Below are 20247 nucleotides of genomic sequence, written 5' to 3' on the forward strand. Positions count from 1 at the left end.
GATGTCAGTCGAGGCAGAAGTACAGGGGCAAAGATGTTGTTGAAAGACAGGTGAGGTATGAGCGGCGGCAACTTGAAATTAGCAGAGGTTGAGGCCTGGCGGATAACGAGAAGTGAGGATATACTGAAGGGCAACTTCCCATCTCTGGCGTTCTGACAGGTTGTTGTTAATGGGAAGTATCCAGATAACCCGGACGGTGTAACACTGTGCCAAGATGTGCTGGCCGTGCACCAAGGCATGTTAAGCCACAGGGTGACCCTCATTACCAACAAACACTGTCTGCCTGTGTCCATTCATGCGAATGGACAGTTTGTTGATGGTCATTCCCACATAGAAAGCTTCACAGTGTAGGCAGGTCAGTTGGTAAATCACGTGGGTGCTTTCACAGAAAGGTAATATGATTACTGCAAGTGGGTGGTAGTTATTAATTATTTCCATTACTGGAGACATGAAGAGCCTATACAAATTTTCATACAACAAGCATCAGCTTCAACACTGATGTGGCTACAATGAACCAGGCAAGACATTTTCATGTTAACAGTCTGTAGGAATGTATCAGAATGTTACAGTCAACTCCATGGTTTGCCATAGTGCTAATAGTTTTGTTAAAAGTATTTGTTAGAATAATTGTCAAAAAGTAATATACCGATCCACAGGTCCATGTCCATTTTGTTAAATGTAAATTTTGTGTCACTCTGTATGCTCAAAAGATCATAGTGATTGGTGTTATAACAATCTTGCAGTGTCATATAAAAGTAACTTACAACATTAATTGTTTACTTTTAACTGAAAAGACAGGAAGTGTGATCTCTTTGATATGCCATTGTAAAGTTTAAATTAATGAGATTTCTTACCTTCAAATTTGCTTTACCAGAATGTTAACTTTACATAATTTTCTAAGTACAGATGGCAGCCATTAAGCCATGTAAGAATATCTCTGCTTCGATTTTGTTTCCGACTAAAATTGTTGCCACAAAAGTTGTTAAAGTAAATTTACTTCTGGCACTTATAAAGATAAACTGGAATAAAGTATTGAAATTGCCCCTTCAGAGCTGGCAAACAAAACAATCATTGTAGATATAGTTTTCTTTCAGTGGGTCTGTCGTAAGGTAAGGCTACATAGCTGCAAGCTGTTTGCTAAAGGGGTGTGGATAAAACCAAATCCAGATAGGCTATATAAAGTTTTGTGGGTGTAATAACTTGTGTGGCTTAACAATCATGAAAACTGAACCCCATTATCCACACCTTGCTTTGGAGAGAAGTTTAAAATATAACTAGGTGCCTTGCTAATAACGGTATACTGTTAGAGATAGTTGTTAATATTAATAACAACAGTGTTTGTTGTGCAGTTTTCATGAAAATGCTGTACTGAGCATACTGAGCAAACTAAAAGCTGGCTTTTTCTGATGAGGAACACATAGTCAGTGCAGGAGGGGCAAAGGTTCTTGTTTTTTGCAAAGCAGCCCCAGCAGGTAGCGGTACAGATGCAGGGGGCGTCGTACACCCGACCGCTAAATGAATTCACATGATCAATGCTATAGAAGATACAGACATTATTCTGCTCTGTTACTTTCATATTAAGCAATATTACCGAGTTATCCAACTAAATAATATCAAGTTCATAGTTAAAAAGGATTTCTTTCCCCACTACATAACATAACATTAAAAATGGTTCAATTACACACAATTCAGACATTTGAAATACAAAGATGAATTGATCATACGTGGATTCGGTGGGTTCAGTTACAACTCAAAAAGAAATGTCTAGTGGTAACTTCAGCCGCTGAAGCACAATATCGAGCCTCTGACTCTTCAGTCAACAATTTAACACTTCAAAATTTTAGGGAAAGCTTGCAACAGTTAGACTGGGATGAGGAGTACAGGGAAAATGTTGCTAATTTAAAATTTAACCTATTTCATGATACCTTTGTGAGTATATTTGAAAACAGTTTCCCTAAGAAAACAGTGAAATATAATTGTAAGAAACCACCTAAAAAGCCATGGCTTGCTAAAGAGATAAAAATATCTTGTAAACAGAAAAGGGAAATGTATCTTATCTTGTAAACAGAAAAGGGAAATGTATCTTATAGCTAGGAGGAGTAATGATCCCAAAACAATGAAACATTATAAAAACTACTGCACTGTATTAAGAAAAGTTATTAAAAAGTCCAGAAGTATGTACATTATGTCTGAGATTAGCACATCTGATAATAAAATTAAAACAATTTGCAATATTGTGAAAAGCCAAACAGGGCAACCGAGAGCACTGGAAGACTGTATTTCTATCAAACACAATGAAAAGTTTGTTAACAAAAAGTCAGAAGTAGAAAACATTTTTAATAATCATTTTTTAAGTGTTGTAGAGAAAATAGGTTCCAGCTATTCATTAGAAAATACAAGGCAGTATCTGGAAGAGGCAGTACCTATGCAATTTGATAAAATTGAAATTCAACCGACGACTCCTACTGATGGCATTTCCAACAGAGTACTAAAAGCTTGTTCCAAACAAATAAGTAGGATTCTCAGCCACATATGTAGTAGCTCACTGAAACAGGAAATTTTTCAAGATAGACTGAAATATGCTATTGTTAAACCATTGTATAAAAAATGGGATAGATCTGATGCTAACAACTACCGCCCACTCTCACTTCTGACAGATTTATCCAAAACTCTTGAAACAGTTATGTATTCAAGAGTAGCATCACATATTTGTAAAAATGAAGTACTAACAAAATGTCAATTTGGTTTTCACAAAGGCTTTTCAACATAAAATGCTATATATGCTTTCACCTATCAAATATTAAATGCAATGAATAACCAAACATCACCCACTGGGATATTTTGTGATCTCTTAAAGGTTTTTGATTGTGTGTATCATGAAATTCTTCTAGATAAGCTTAAGTATTGTGGTATGAGTGGGACAGTGCACAAATGGTTTAATTCATACTTAACTGGAAGAATGCAGAGGGTTGAAATTAACAGACAGTCAGTCTACAAAAACCAGCAAAGTCCTCTAACTGTGGAGGTATCAAGAATGGTGTCCCACAGGGTTCAGTCTTGGGTCCCTTATTGTTCTCAATATATATTAACGACTTGCCACTCAATATTCATGAAGGTGCAAAGTTAGTTCTTTTTGCTAATGATACAGGTATAGTAATAACACCCAAGAAGCAAGAATCTGCTGAGGAAATTGCAAATAATGTCTTTCAGGAAATTATTAAGTGGTTCTCAGCAAATGGACTCTCATGAAATTTTGAGAAAACACAGTTTATACAATTGTGTACAGTAAATGGCATAACACCATTGATAAATATAGACTATGAATGGAAGTCTGTTGCTAAGGTAGAATACTCAAAATTTCTGGGTGTGTGCATTGATGAGAAATTGAATTGGAAGAAACACATCGATGATCTGCTGAAACTATTAGGTTCAGCTACTTATGCTATTAGGGTTATTGCAAACTTTGGTGATAAACATGTCAGTAAATTAGCCTACTATGCCTATTTTCATTCACTGTTTTCATATTGCATCAGATTTTGGGGAAATTTGTCATTAAGAGAGAAAGTATGCATTGCACAAAATCGTGTAATCAGAATAATAATTGGAGTCCACCCAAGATCACCTTGCAGACTTTTATTTAAGGGACTCAGATATTCACAGTACCTTCGCAATACATATATTCACTTATGAAATTTGTCATTAATAACCCATCCCAATTCAAAAATAACAGCGAAGTTACTAGAAGAAAGGATGATATTCACTATTCTGGATTAAATCTCACTTTGGCACAGAAATGGGTGAATTATGGTGCACAAAAATCTTTGGTCATTTGCCAAATAGTATTAAATGTCTGACAGATAGGCAACCAACATTTAAAAGCAAATTAAAAGAATTTCTGAATGATAACTCCTTCGACTCAATAGATGAATTCTTAGATATGAAGTAGTAACTAAAAAAATTAATTAATTTGTGTAAAGAAAACTTTTGATAAAGTGACACTTTCCACATAATTACAAAATGTCTTATCCATGATCTACGGAACAAGGATTAATGTATGTATGTATGTACAATGTATGCTGGATACACTGCCTTGTGGAAAATGCTTTCATATGTTCCACATATTTTTTCCAACAATGCTGTATGCGTAATTACTCTTTGCTCAGTCAGTTGTCTGCCATCTCTTGTTCAAGTATCTTGTAGTGAATAAGTTACATTAATTTTTACTCCTTTAAACATAACAAAATAGTTACTTATCTTTAAATGAAGAATTTATCAAGAATGTATTAAGTTTATAAAATTCTATGTACTTCATTAAATTAATTTGGTGTATGTGTACTTATCCTCCATTTCTGTAAAATGATTACTGGACAAATAAATTGGAAGAAGTTATTGAGTACATATCGTGGAAAAAATTGACCCCAACTGAAAAGAATGTAGATTCACTGCACTTACATAGATCCTGTACATGGCTGGCAGATCACCCCGATGGTTGCTGTCATACCATTTTCCAGGAAAAACATGTGAAAGGCATACCGATGCATTAAGTCCCAATCTCTTTTATTACCTGTATTAAATGGAAAAAAGATTAGAACACTTAATAATTTCACTTATAAAATCTGTTGTCAAGTAAGTGGTACATGCTGTCAGTAAACTGCTTAACTATGTCTGCACATTGCCACAGGATGAAAGTCCAATGAAGGTTCCATCTTCAAAGTTATCTTATCCCCTATATTATAATTGCACACAGAAATGCTAACTTATGGAAAAGAGATACAAGTGATTTAATACTTTATCACTTTTTCTTTAAGTCTGGGATCCCTAGATTAGAATTGCCAGAATTTACAAGTCTGTAGGCATACATACAATGTATTAGTGTAACTGCAGACAGACACATTTTTGTTGAACACTATAATTTTGTAGTTTTGCATTTGAATACTCTGGAGATAAATTAGTGTTGATACAGTTGTTGGTGTTAAGTACAATTTCTTATCGTAAAATAAGGCCACGAAAGTTTTTGAATGCTATAAAATGAAAATGAGAGGCAAGAGCTCTTTTTCTAACTTACACAGCTGAAAAATCAAACTTTTCATTTGTGTAAAGAAAACTGGTACAACTATACAGTGAATTTAAAAAGCTGTAGGGTTCTTCAAAATCTTTCAACAAAAGGTAGGTTTTCAAACTTTCAGCACATGAAAATGGCTACACAACTGATTCAAATTATCTCAAAATATTGGTAAAATATTTGGTATTCAAACATAGCCAGACAAAATAATAACTGTTATATTAGAAGGATACAGAATGACAGTCTAGTATTTTCTTTCAGAGGCAAAATTCCAAGCACTGCTGGCAGAAAGACAAAGTACTATTTCTAGATTTTGAAACATATATGATACTTCCACAGGATGAAAAGGGGAGACCACTCCGGGAGTCTGGAAATGAGAAGTAAGCTATTCAGACCCAAGGTTAGGACTGACACCTATTGTGATGAGAAGGGTAGATAAATGAAGGAAAAGATATCAGAGAGAATATAATGTAAAAAGCAACTAAGAAAAAAAAATCAGGGGAATGGCTATGGGAACCAGCACGGCCCCTATTATGCCAACCTTTTCAAAGGTTGCAAGGCAGAGTCATTCTGCAGCATCTATAAACTGAATCCCCTGCCTTGGTACAGAATTATGACCAACTTTGTGGTCTGAACTCAAGAGTGAAGAGCCCCAAGGACAAATTCCCAAGGAATCATACTATGCACCACTTAGAGTCCACTGCATCTCATGTAGTACTATTCAATATATGTAAAATTTCCTTTGCTTCCTGTCTTCCTGTGTTCAAGGTATGTTTTAATAAATTATCTACTGATCCCTTGATTCCATAATGATGGGCTTTCTCTAATTTAAAAACAAAACAATAAACATGATTCGTGCTGTAAGAACTGTCTGTGAGGGATCCAAGACCATACTTAGTGGAATTATAAAAAAGGAAGTCAGTCAGTGAGTGAGAAACATATCTCAAAAATAAACTTTGCTATAAAAGAGCAATGCAATTTTTTTAGACTATCTTCATAGTCCCAAACAAATTTCTGAGTGAAAACTGGCTGGGAAAGGATGGCATACATTTAAAGAGGTTGGGGTCTATCACACACAAACACAAATGTTTACAGAGGCATGTAAAATCATTAGAAATAAGGGAAACTAATATGGGATGAGGAGGGGATTGTGAAACAGGAAACCTGATATCCACGATTTACATATACAACGAAACAGAACATAGAAAAACCATAAAAAATAACGAGAGCAATTTTAAATCTTACGCAGAAAATTATAATGTAACAGCCAGCTCATGCAGAAAGAATGTTAGGGATGGGGGAGCTGCAACATTACCCCGTAACAAGATAAGCAGAAACTGTATAAATTGGCTTGACATACGGAAAAAATATATTACCGGAAATGCAAAACTAACAAGCCAAAAAATAAAGGTATGTAGTTCACTGTACATTCAAAACATCTATGCACTGTCAAATGGGTGCATAGACACTTTCATTGGAAACATCAGTGAACTCTTATGTGTCACTCTAAGCAAAAGCTACTAGGTGAACTAAACATGAATACATTGCTAGATTCCAATGGCAGCAGGAAACTTCTTAACACAATTAAAATATGTGGATTAAACAAACAAAATATCAAATCCAACACCTACAACTGCAAACATCTGTACAAAAATAATCTCATTTTCACAAACCTGTATGACTTTTAGTAGAAAGGAGAGGGCATAGTTGCAGCTCTGTAAGACAATGATGCAGTCAAAATACGATTAAATCAGAATAAAGGAAAAGGTACAACACATGGGGAAAAAGAAGCCTACATGAACAAAACTTAACAGTTCTTAGGCTTACACATAAGAAAGAAGGATGCGCAATGGTGGAAAGAGATTCTTCAGTGGATCATACAATGATAAATTTTATAAATTTATTTATGTATTTTATTTATATACTTGTTCCATAGATCTGTACATGTGAGCAAGTCACTCAGATGTGGAACGTGTCAATGTACATAATAAAATACATAGAATAAAGACACTGTTATAGTATTAATAACAGTGCACAAAAGTCATACTTATTAGCTTAAAACTAGTCAACATAAATGTGAAGATAGCAGTTTCATATTTAGGGCATTATTGCATCTATTTTAACCTTGAACAGTAATCAAAACTTCCCACTTTGGGTTTAAAAGTGACCCAAAAATGGAAATGAGAAAAACAGGAATTTTTACATTAGGGCATTATTACATTAGTTTAACAGTAAACAGTGTCAAAAAATTTAAAAACATCTTTCCAATCTGTGTTTTACTTATTTCTCTGAAAGAATTCCTCTAGTGAATAAAGTGAGGTCTCAAGTAAATAATTTTTCAAGCTACGTTTAAATACTGATGTACTACTCCTTATACTTTTGATGCTGTTGGGTAGGGAATTGAAAATTTTCGTTCCAGCGTACTTTACCCCTTTCTGAATAAGTGTCAAGCTCTTTAACTCACAGTGGAAATCCTCTTTTCTTCTGGTGTTATGTTCATGATGTAGGCAATTCGTTTCATACAGAGTGGGGTTATTTATTATGAAGCATATCAGTGAATATATGTACTGGGATGTTGCTGTCAGTATTTCAAGTCGTTTAAACAGATTTCGACATGAGGTTCGTGGGGGTACACCACAAATGATTCTTATTGCCCTTTTTTGTGCTGTGAGGATTTTCTTTGCGGCAGGTGTATTGCCCCAGAAGATGATGCCATAACACATGACTGAATGAAAATAGCCAAAGTAAGCTGACTTTGAGATGGTAATGTCGTTGAAGCGTGACAAAATTCGTAAAGCAAATGTTGCCGACGTCAGCCGTTTTAGTGTTTGTAGAACGTGATGTTCCCAGTTCAGCCTACTGTCCATGTATACGCCTAGGAATTTTGATAAGTACACTTGCTTTATCATCTGATCATTCTGTGTGATAACTATTTCTTTTGGGTTTTTGTGGGTTGTCTGGAACTGGATAAAATTGGTTTTTTTCAGGTTTATTGAAAGGGAGTTAATACTAAACCAACCCAGAACTTCTTTAAGGATATCATTGACCTTGGACTCTAAGTCAGTAGTTGACACATTATCCACCACAATGCTCGTATCATCAGCGAACATTGTAAATTTACACTGCTTATTGATGGATAAAGGCAGGTCATTAACATATATGAGGAACAGCAAGGGCCCAAGCACTGATCCCTGTGGCACTCCCTGCTGCACAATTCCCCACTCAGAGTCCACTATATATTGTGATACACTATCTGAAACATCTAGAGTAATCTTCTGCTTCCTATTTTCGAGGTACGATTTTAACCAGTTCCCTACAGGTCCAGTAATTCCATAATGACAGGCCTTCTTGAGGAGTATCTGGTGATCTACACAGTCGAACGCCTTTGATAGGTCACATAAGACACCAATTGGCAGCCTCTTTCTGTTTATAGACTCTAGAACATCATTTGTGAATGAGAAAATTGCGTTATCTATTGAAACTCCCTTTTGAAAACCAAACTGCTGACTGTTAATGATGTTCAGGTCACCAAGGTGTGCCACAATCCTGTTGTACAGAGCTTTTTCTAGGACTTTTGAAAATGTTGTTAATAGAGAGATAGGGCGATAGTTTGACACATTTGTAGCATCCCACATTTGTAGCATTCCCAACTATCAAAATATAACATGACCAGTAAAAAAGACTGATACCAAAACTAGCAATAAAAACAAAAAAAAAAATGGATAACAAAACGCATATATATAACAAGTAATGATGAAAACTTCAAAGAGTATTACAGAAAATATAAAGGAATGTATGACAAAGTACTGCAAGCAGCCAAACAAATAGATGCAAAAACTTACATAAGCAGTGCTGACAATAAAATCAAGGCTTGCTGGTCTATTATAAATAAATAATAACATCTGCAATGAACTATACAAATGTTGGCTTGGTTGCTGCTTTCATGTGGCATGATTGGCCCCAATTGAACAGGTCTATTAGGAGGGTCAATATGGAGCTCTAGATCAACTGCTTCGGGTGGCTACTTTGTCAACCTTAAGTTTGGTTCCTGTTGATGGTATTGGTAGGTGGGACTTCACAAGACATGGCCTGCATCTCAGCAGAAAAGGGAAGGGTAAATTTGCTGGGATGATAGCAAAATCTTTAAGGGGGAGGGCACTGAAAGTCATGGGAGTACCTCTTCTTTAGGCTAAGATAAGTGTCCAGTCATCCAACCTTGATTGAAATTAAGCTTAATGAGAAGCTCAGACAGGCACAAACTAGAGATGTTAAAATATCACGAAATTCTTATAACAGTACAGTGAAAAACAATGTTAGTATGTCACAAGATTCTCATAAAAGCACTGTGAAAAATGATGTTAGTATACTGCATCAGAATATCAGAGGATTAAAAAACAAAGCCAATGAGCTTCTTGTTTGTTTAGAAGATTTAGAAAGTGAGGGTGGGCCAGATGTACTATGCCTGTCTGAACATGTAAATGGTAAATGTAGGTGGATATAAGCTTTCAGCACATGTAAGTAGAGACAAAGTAGAGAGAGGAGGAGCTGCCACATATGTTAAAATCTGCCATAGTGTGAAAATTTGGAAATTAAAAAATTTTGTATAGAGAAACATGCATAAGCATGTGCATGTTAGCTTAAACAAAATAATGGTACTTTTCTAATTGTAGCCATGTGTAGGTCCCCATTGGGAAATTTTCAGCTATTTTTTAAAAACTTGGATTCTTTGTTGTGCTATCTGTCAGACAGAGGGAAGCAAATTATTGTTTTTGGGGATTTCAATGTAGATTTTCTGAAAGAGTCCAATAGAAAGCTTGACCTTGAAGTATCACTTGGTTCTTTCAGTTTGACTTCAGTTGTTGATTTTCCTACTCAGGTGGTACAGGAAAGCAGGACACTGATAGATAATGTTTTTCTAGACCAAGATAAATTTAATCAAATAAAAACTTTTCCTGTTAATAATGGTCTGTCTCATCATGATGCATAGTTAGTTACAGTACATGATGGAGCTTCAGACAGTAATGCAAAAAAGTCCTTCAAAATAGTGCATTCAATTAACGATTTAACAATTGAAAAATTTAGGGAAAGCTTGCAAGAGTTAGATGGGGATAAAGTGTACAGGGAACCAGATGCTACTTTAAAATTTAACCTATTTCATGATACCTTTGTGAGTGTATTTGAAAACAGTGAAATATTATTGCAAGAAACCATCTAAAAAGCCATGGCTTACTAAAGGGATAAAAATATCTTGTAAACAGAAAAGGGAAATGTATCTTATAGCTAGGAGGAATAATGATACAGAAACAGTGAAACATTATAAAAACTACTACACTGTATTAAGAAAATTATTACAAAGTCCAGAAGTGTGTGCATTATGTCTGAGATTAGCTCACCTGATAATAAAATTAAAACAATTTGAAACATTGTTAAAAGGGAAACAGGGCAACTGAGAGCACAGGAAGACTGTATTTCTATCAAATTCAACCAAAAGTTTATTAACAAGAAGTCAGAAGTAGAAAACATTATAATAATCATTTTTTAAGTGTTGTACAGAAAATAGGATCCAGCTATTCATTAGAAAATGCAAGGCAGTATATGGGAGAGATAATACCTATGCAATTTGATAAAACTGAAATTCAAGATTGAAATTACGACAATAATAAATTCACTCAAAAGTAAAAGCTCACATGGAACTGATGGCATTTCCAACAGAGTTCCCAACAGATAAGTAGGGTTCTCAGCCACATATGTAGTAGCTCACTGAAACAGGGGATACTTCCAAACAGACAGAAGTACGCTGTTATTGAACCATTGCATAAAAAAGGTGATAGGACTGATGCTAACAACTACCACCGAACCTCACTTCTGACAGCTTTCTCAAAAATCATGGAAAAAGTAATGTATTCAAAAGTAGTATCACAAATTTGTAAAAATGAAGTACAAACAAAGTGTCAATTTGGTTTTCAGAAAGGCTTTTCAACAGAAAATGCTATATATGCTTTCACTGTTCAAACATTAAATGCACTGGATAATCAAACACCACCCATTGAGATATTTTGTGGTCTGTCGAAGGATTTTGATTGTGTGAATCATGAAATTCTTCTAGATAAGCTTCCTAAGTATTGCAGTATGGATGGGACGGTACACAAATGATTTAATTCATGAAACTTCGTGCCAGATTAAAACTATGTGCTGGACCAAGACTCAAACTCCGCTGCAGAGTGAAAATATCATTCTGGAAACATCCCCCAGGCTGTGGCTAAGCCATGTCTCCGCAATACCCTTTCTTTCAGGAGTGCTAGTTCTGCATGGTACGAAGGAGAGCTTCTGTAAAGTTTGGAAGATAGGAAACGAGGTACTGGCAGAAGTAAAGCTGTGAGGATGGGGCATGAGTCGTGCTTGGGTAGCTCAGTTGGTAGAGGACTTGCCCGCGAAAGGCAAAGGTCCCAAGTTTGATCCTCAGTGTGGCACATAGTTTTAATCTGCCAGAAGTTTCATATTGGTATACACTCCGCTGCAGAGTGAAAATCTCTTTCTGGATTTCATTCATATTTAACTGGAAGAATGCACAAGATTGAAATAAACAGTACAGGTAGTCTCCAAAAATCAACAGAGTCCTCTAACTGGGGAGCTATCAAGGATGGTATCCCACAGGGTTCAGTCTTGGGTCCTTTATTGTTCTTAATTTACATTAATGACTTGTCACTCTATATACTTGAAGATGCAAAGTAAATTCTTCTTGCTGCTGATACAAGTATAGTAATCACACCCAACAAACAAGAATCAGCTGAGGAAATTGTAAATAACATCTTTCAGAAAATTATTAAGTGGTTCTCTGCAAACGGACTCCCACTAAATTTTGAGAAAACACAGTTCATACAGTTCTGTACAGTAAATTGCATGACACCATTGATAAATATAGTCTACGAACAGTAGTCTGTTGCTAATGCAGAATATTCAAATTTTCTGGGTGTGTACATTGATAAGAAATTGAATGGGAAGAAACACATCAATGATCTGCTGAAACGGTTAGGTTCAGCTACTTACACTGCTAGGGTTATTGCAAATTTTGGTGATAAACATATCAGTAAATTATCCTACTATGCCCATTTCTATTCACTGCTTTCATATAGGACCATGTTTTGGGATAATTCATCATTAAGAGAAAAAGTATTCATCGCACAAAAGTGTGTAATCAGAATAATAGTTGGAGTCCACCCAAGATCACTTTACAGACATTTGTTTAAGTAATTCATAATATTCATAGCGCTTTCACAATGCATATATTCACTTATGAAATTTGTTATATTTAACCCATCCAAATTCAAAAATAAAAGTGAGTTGTGTAGCTAAAACACTAGAAGGAAGGATTATCTTCACTATTCTGGGTTACATCTGACTTCGGCACAGAAAAGGGTGAATTATGCTGCCACAGAATCTATGGTCATTTCCCAAATAGCATTAAAAGTCTGACAGATAGCCAACCAACATTTAAAAACAAAATAAATGAATTTCTGAATGACAACTCCTACTTAATACATGAATTTTTAGATATGAAGTAGTAAAAAGAAGAAAACAATTAATTATTTTGTGTAAAGAAAACATGTTCCACATCATTACAAAATGTCATATTCATGATCTATGGGACAAGTACTAATGTATGTATGTATATCTAAAAACAAAGATGATGTAACTTACCAAATGAAAGTGTTGGTATGTTGATAGACACACAAATAAACACAAACACACACACAAAATTCAAGCTTTTGCAACCACCAAAATTATGCATATTGTTTACCAATTAACAGCAGGACCTTTCAAATAGGAATGAACTCCACTAAACAGGCCAAGCATGTAAATATTATAACGAATCTGTACTACAGGGACTTCTGTTCAACAGTACATTCCAGTACATATTCTGATTAATGAAATCTATGAATAGTTCCATTTTTCAACAATATGTTTTTGAAAATTACAAATATGATGGCTTTGGGTCAGCATATGGTGTGGCCATATTTATTTGAAGTTTGACTCTTTTTTCAGTTTTTCTGTATTATTTTAGGCATCTATTTTTCTTTTAGACTTTTTGTACCTATAAATTTCATTTTCATTCTAAATATTTTCTTGACGAAATTTTGTAAAAACCCAAGCGTTGGACTAATATCCATGTAAGATGGAGTGAAGTTTTAATTTGTGAACTGTTAACTGTGAAAATTGTAACAAGATTGTCAGTTTTTATAATTCTGAACCATTCAAAAGGATAACAATACTATGAGTTACAAATTAATATCTTCTCTAAAACATTTAAAATCTGGGTCTCTTCAAGAATCATACTCCAAAATATACTGATCTATAAGCTGAGCCACAAATTTCATTTAATAATACAGATGAGTATTATTAGCTTCTACTTTATTCAACAACCAATTTTGGAACTTTTATTCTGCAGTGCTACTTCCAAATATATACTCATATACATTACATGGCTGGTAGCTCAGACAAAGGAATGTTACTATCAAAATTAAGCCATTTTATTAACTTTTTATAGATTGGACAGAGAGGTCAGGACTGTTAGAATGGACACAGAGGAACTGATCACCTTGTGGACACTACTATGCAGTTGCTGGCCATGCTCTACAGACCTGAGTGCCTGCTATACCTCATGGGCCTTTGGGATCCTTCCACCAGTACTACAGGATGGACAGAAAGTTTCTCCCTCAGATTTTTTCAGAATATTTTTATTACACAGACTTTTCTCTAAAAAAACGAATATGTACATTTGAATGAATGATACAATTTTTCAGTGTGCTGTATGGCACCCCTAATTAAGAAGAGATTATTCAACTTGTCTGTCAAAACTCTCTGCAATCAATGCTGCCTTTTCAGAGGTGACTGAGTTTGATTCCTCCTGAACAAGTGCAATAAGCTGGTCTGCTGTGTGGCCAAGGTTCTTTACGGACTGCTTCCTGCAGTCTGGCCCACAGGTGCTCTACAGGGTTTAGAACTATAATGTTTCCTGACCAGTCATCCCAAAAAACAAGGAATGTTCTCTTCAGAAGTGCTGTTGTTTGTTTGGTTGCATGAGCTGTTGCTTATCCTGCATAAGAACAGCATAATCTGGATTTGAGAAAAGACCATTTCAGACTGCTTGAGAATAGACAGTAACAATCATTTTCTGATAATAATCACCATTGATGGTACTTTTTGCATCAGCATCACACAGTTATATTTTTCCACAGTGACAGATACTGGCAGCAACCATTATCTTCAATCCTTGTTTTTCTCTGTGGAATGGGGAAATTTTCTCCGATTCATTTTTATGAATTCAGTATTTTATTTCTTGGGCTTTAGATAAAGCTCTACTGGAGACTCATCTGCAAACAAAATATGTCCCCTTTTCCTTTGCCATTCAGAGTTGGCATCACAGAAACTTTCATACATTATTCTTTCACAAAATGCTTGACGTTCAATAATATTTTTTCTGATAGTGTGGGTTTTGTTGGCTGGAAATAGGCATGTTTCCCCAGGACTGCCTACAAACAAAGTCTTTTACAGTTGTTCTACCGATGGTCTTCTGGTCTTCTGTCTTTTCTGGTAATCTATTAATCCAAAGTCTAATGATTTTCAGGTCAATACCAAATTTTTGAGCAATTTAGGTGTTAGACATTCCACTGGCATGGAGGCCTTAAATCTGGGAATGAATGTATTCATGTTTTGGTCCCATTGTTTAATGACACCCTTAAAAAACAAAAAAACACAGATAACCACAGTGCAGTATGCAGATGACGTTAAAAAGGTATTTAAGTAAGCAATGTGTAAATCCATTAAATTGAAGAAAATTAAACTTTTGCAAGACTGTCTTTTTATCTTCCTAATTAAACTTTAGAGATAACAATATTTTTCTGTTCTTTCATTAGGTGAACTTATTTAAAAAAATATTGAAGCCAAATTTTCATTAACTTACAAAGTACAGGTGTGTTAAAGTTATGAAAATGATCTGCTTAGAAGAAGTCTGCCAGCAGCAGACAAACAAGTGTGGAAATGTGTTCACTATGATTCATTAAGTAATACAGAATAGTATGAAGTTCATACTGCCCGCATCATCTGTTGGTGTAAAGTAGTACTATTTCCACAGAGTACCAAACCTCAGTGGGTCTCTGAACAAAAAGGGGAGAAACTTTCTTTTCACCGTGTAGTTTACCTGAACACCAGAAATGGAAACATGCTCTCCAACATATATACACCTCATGTTACACTTACTGACTTAATCTCTACTGAAACACCTCTTTTACCAAAATGAGAGAATTTCATTATTTACTCTGCTTTTTCTTTCCTCCTCCTCCCGTTTCCTTCTCTATGGTTTTTTCCCTTTTTCCTCCTATTTCATGACTGCATATTTCATTCCACTTTTCATATCTCTTCCTGTTTATTCATCTGAATTTATGCTCACATCTGTCAATTTTTCCCCATTAAGAACAGTGTGTTGAATTCTATGTGCTAGGAAGTCCTGAATTCAGTCACAAATCTGGGCTGATACTCAGTATGCTTGTACTTTTGTTCAGTAAATGTCAGAGCAGAACTGAATTGAATGTCTTCTGAAGTCAAGCAACAAGCCTTTGTCTGCTGTGCTCTGGATTTCAAGACAATCTCTGGTTATAGAATCCATACTGAAGTTTATAGTTGAGAATTTTTATCCTCCAATAATGTCACAATGCATGAGCATAAAACACATTTTATAAATCTACAAGAGATTCACATCAGTGGTACATGCCTACAATTATTTGCATCTGTCTGATGAACCTTCTCAAAAACAGGAATGACCTGCACTTTTTTGCAAATAACTTGGTACCATGTGTTGCTCCAGCAACCTGCAATGAACTACTGTTTGAAGGAAAGCAGATTTTTCACAAAATCTCTTTAGAATGTCACAGCCATCTCATCCAGTAAAGATGCCTTTCCACTAATGAACAGTTTTGGTTGATTTTCTATTATGTGACTGCTTATCTCAATATCTGCTATTTAGGAGTTCCTGTGATAGTTGAAAGGATGAGCCATTTTCAGATCTCCGAAGGTGAAACCATTTAGGAGGACAGAATTCAGTCATTCAGTCTTCTTTCAGTCATCTTGCATTTCAGCACTGGTACAGTGACAGGGTGACTAACAAATGATTTTGGTTTGCTTACTGACTTACCTATGAACAAATCCTCTTAGGCTTTGTAATCAGTTCAGTTGGTAAAATTTTATGTTCAAATTCTTTGAACACTTCTCATATTGGTCTCCTTGTGTTTATTTTGGTTTTATTCAGCTTTTACTTATCAACTAGTTTTCAACTTCTCTTTTTGATCCTAGAAACTTTGTAACCTGGCTATTGAACCTTGGTGGATCTTTCCCATCCTTCACAACATTCTTCAACACATATTAGCCTAAGGAATATTGTAAAATGCTTTAGAATTATGTCTGCTCTAGCCTCCCCCCCCCCCCCCCCCCTCCCCGCCCAATCCTCAGAGCCTAATATTTGATTATGACTATTCAGATATTCTGCAATTTGTTTTCTGTCACTCTTGTTATGCAAAGATATTTTCCCATTTTTCTTAACATCTCTTAACACCTGTAGTCACTGATGCTATAATAGTGTTGTGGTCCATGATGTCCTCTACATTAAGTGATTCAAAATGGTAGGGTCTATTAGTTAACAGGAAGCCTAAGACATTGCCTTAATGAGTTGTTTCCCATAACTGTCTGTACAAAGTAAATTTTGACAAGACATTCAGAACAATCTAAAACACTATGTGATCAAAAGTACCCGGACACCCCAAAAACATACGTATTTCATATTAGGTGCATTGTGTTGCCAGCTACTGCCGGGCACTCCATATCAGCAACCTCAGTAGTCATTAGACATCGTGAGAGAGCAGAATGGGGTGCTCAGCAGAACTCACAGACTTCGAACTTGGTCAGGTGATTGGGTGTCACTTGTGTCATACATCTGTAAGTCCACCCCTGGTAGCTGAATGGTCAGCATGACGGATTGTCAATCCTCTGGTCCCAGGTTCAATTCCCAGCTGGGTTGGGGAATTTTCTACACCCAGGGACTGGGAGTTGTGCTGTCCTCCTCATCATCCTATCATCCTCATCGACTGCAGGTCACTGAAGTGGCGTCAAATTGAAAGACGGGCACCCGGTGAACGGTCTGCCCGACGGGAGGCCCTAGCCATATGATTAAATAAAATAAATACATCTGTAAGTGAGATTTCCACACTCCTAAACATCCCTAGGTCCACTGTTTCCAATATGATACTGAAGTGGAAATGTGAAGGGACACGTACAGCACAAAAGCATACAGCCCTCTTTTGACTGACAGAGACCACCGACAGTTGAAGAGGGTTGTAATGTGTAATAGGCAGACATCTATCCAGACCATCACACAGGAATTCCAAACTGCATCAGGAACCACTGCAAGTACTATGAGTTATGCGGGAGGTGAGAAAACTTGGATTTCATGGTCAAGCAGCTGCTCATAAGCCACACATCACGCCGGTAAATGGTGTAAGGAGCGTAAATATTGGATGACTGAACAGTGGAAATACGTTGTGTGGAGTAACGAATTGTGGTACACAATGTGGCAATCTGATGGCAGGGTGTGGGTATGTCAAATGCCCAGTGAACGTTATCTGCCAGCAGTAAAATTCGGAGGCGGTGGTGTTATGGTATGGTTATGTTTTTCATGGAGGGGGCTTGCACCCCTTGTTGTTTTGCATGGCACTATCACAGCACAGGCCCACTTTGATGTTTTAAACACCTTCTTGATTTCCACTGTTGGAGAGCAATCTGGGGATGACGACTGGATCTTTCAATATGATCGAGCACCTGTTCACAATTCACAGCCTGTGGTGGAGTGGTTACACAACAATAATGCCCCTGTAATGGACTGGCCTGCACAGGGTCCTGACCTGAATCCTATAGAACACCTTTGGGATGTTTCGGAATGCTGAATTCGTGCCAGGCCTCACTGACCGACATTGATACCTCTCCTCAGTGCAGCACTCTATGAAGAATGGGCTGCCATTCTCCAAGAAACCTTCTAGCACCTAACTGAACATATGCCTGCAAGAGTGGAAGCTCCCATCAAGCCCAAGGGTGGGCCAACACGATACTGAATTCTGGCATTATCGATGGAGGGTGCCGTGAACTCATAAGTCATTTTCCGCCAGGTCTCTGGATACTTTTGATCACGTAGTGTATGAAAAACAGGCAGATTAAAGTAGAAAAAAATGAATTTATTTCTTAACTAAATTACAATATTTGGAATCATACAAACCATGACTATGATCTCTGAATGCTTGCATATCTTCTTTATAAGTCTTTCCATTAACTTTAATAACTGCATTCATAGAACCCATTTGTTCATAATGTGACTGATGAGCCCTGGAAGTCATATAGTAAGTTTTTAACATTTTAAAACGTTAACCTTCAATGTAAAACTCATTTATGTTTTATTATATCCTCTACTTTAAGCATTATGACTATGAATAAATGAAACGAGCTATAGTATTTCTCTGGAAATGTAATGAACACATTCATCTATACAGTCAGATCAAGGCACTGCCTTTCTAAGTGCAAAGCAAGCAGAAATGCATATTGATTGTTTTATCCATGGAATAGTGCCACATCATTTGTTATTCATCTGGATACCTAGAAATTTCACACATGGAGCCTCACTCATTAGTTTCTACTTCAGGTTGTTGTAGCTAATTTTTATTTGTTTTCTGTTTCATTATCCTGCTGGCTATGTGTGGTATTGGTATGTTTGGACAACAGAAGTGAGTCAAATTATAAACCTTGTGGTTCACAATATGTTTCCTTGCTAAGAATTTAATTTTATTCCTGTGCTGCCATTAGATAATGTGACACTCTGGTTACTGTTATTGACTCCATCCATGCAATGGGGGTGACTTTAGTGTCATAATGTGTTAGCTTCCCCAGTAAAATTTTACAACCTACATTGCCAAGGTCACAAACTGAGCAGTAGTTAAAGGATTATTGTGAGAAATATTGTTCAATACTCCATTATAAGCTAACTTATCAAACATTTTTGTAAATATGGTAGAGAGGGGGGTGAGCCTATAAGTGGAGCTCATGAACTTATCTCCACTTTTAAAAATGGATATTACTACTGCATATTTCAGTCTTTCATGAAATACAACTTGACTCATTGACTTTTTAGAAGGGAACTCAAGGGGGGCACTATCAAGTTTGCACAATATTCCTGTACGTTGGTTGAAACACCAGCATAGCCAACAGAGATACTGCTTTTTAGTAAGCTAATGAATTTTGACATATCTTTAACAGCTGAATCAGGAAAACTGATGTATGCTGATGGATTATGCAATACTTGTCTATGTAAATCTAATTTTTCTGCTTTCTACAGTTCACTTTTTTCCTTAATTTTCTGCTGCTATTGGAAAGAATTAATTGAATTTGGTGGACAATGATTTGAATGTGACATAATCTATCTTGTAGCTTCCGACGTTGGTGAACTCAATATCATTGGCCTTACAGATTTTATTCATTTCATGTTTAATGAGGCTATAAATTGCCTTGACTTTGTTCTTGAAATATTGTGTTTTTATGCATTATTAGTTTATCCAATAGAATAAATAACTGAAGTTCAACTTGTGAAGAGCTCATATTTGAGATTATAGATAGTCAGGAAAATATGATGGAGTATTATTATTAAAAATTCCTACAGCATCTTCTTATACCCTAATAACTTTTACACATACAAGTACATACTGTTCAGGCAGGCATAAAATATAGCAAACAACCTTTTTTGGGAAAATAAAAATTTGTTTCCCATTTAACTTAATGTATTTGGTACTTCATAATTCCATTTTTTAAAAGTCAAACTTGATACAATATTAATTTGTGGCACAGAAAACATTTCATAACTGGATCCTCTTATCAATCACCAGACGCGTACCAAAATGTAACTGAAAACGTCTAGAAAATGATGGTTTCTAATATATATTTTGCCTAATTATATTGTCGTCATTGCAAGAGACTTAACTCATCCAAAAGTTAATTATGATGGTAACAGTGCTGTAGTTGGTGGGTGTAATAAGACATGCTGTGAAACAGTAATAAATACTTTCTTGGAAAACTACTTATAGAGGATAATTCAAAAGGCC

At 35.9% G+C, this 20247-nt stretch overlaps 1 protein-coding gene across 1 annotated transcript in view; it reads right to left on the bottom strand.

Annotated features, from left to right (window-relative positions):
- Positions 1-20247, bottom strand: part of LOC126253152 (uncharacterized) — a 287906-nt gene that overhangs the window by 103368 nt on the left and 164291 nt on the right. Inside the window, exons 6-7 of the mRNA XM_049954308.1 lie at positions 18378-18484; positions 4453-4564 (exon numbers count right to left, since the gene is read on the bottom strand). Of these exons, the coding sequence (XP_049810265.1) occupies positions 4453-4564; positions 18378-18484 (219 nt within the window). The remainder of the gene's footprint in view (positions 1-4452; positions 4565-18377; positions 18485-20247) is intronic.

The sequence above is a fragment of the Schistocerca nitens genome, chromosome 4 (assembly GCF_023898315.1).
Source record: "Schistocerca nitens isolate TAMUIC-IGC-003100 chromosome 4, iqSchNite1.1, whole genome shotgun sequence".
Lineage (NCBI taxonomy): Eukaryota > Metazoa > Arthropoda > Insecta > Orthoptera > Acrididae > Schistocerca > Schistocerca nitens.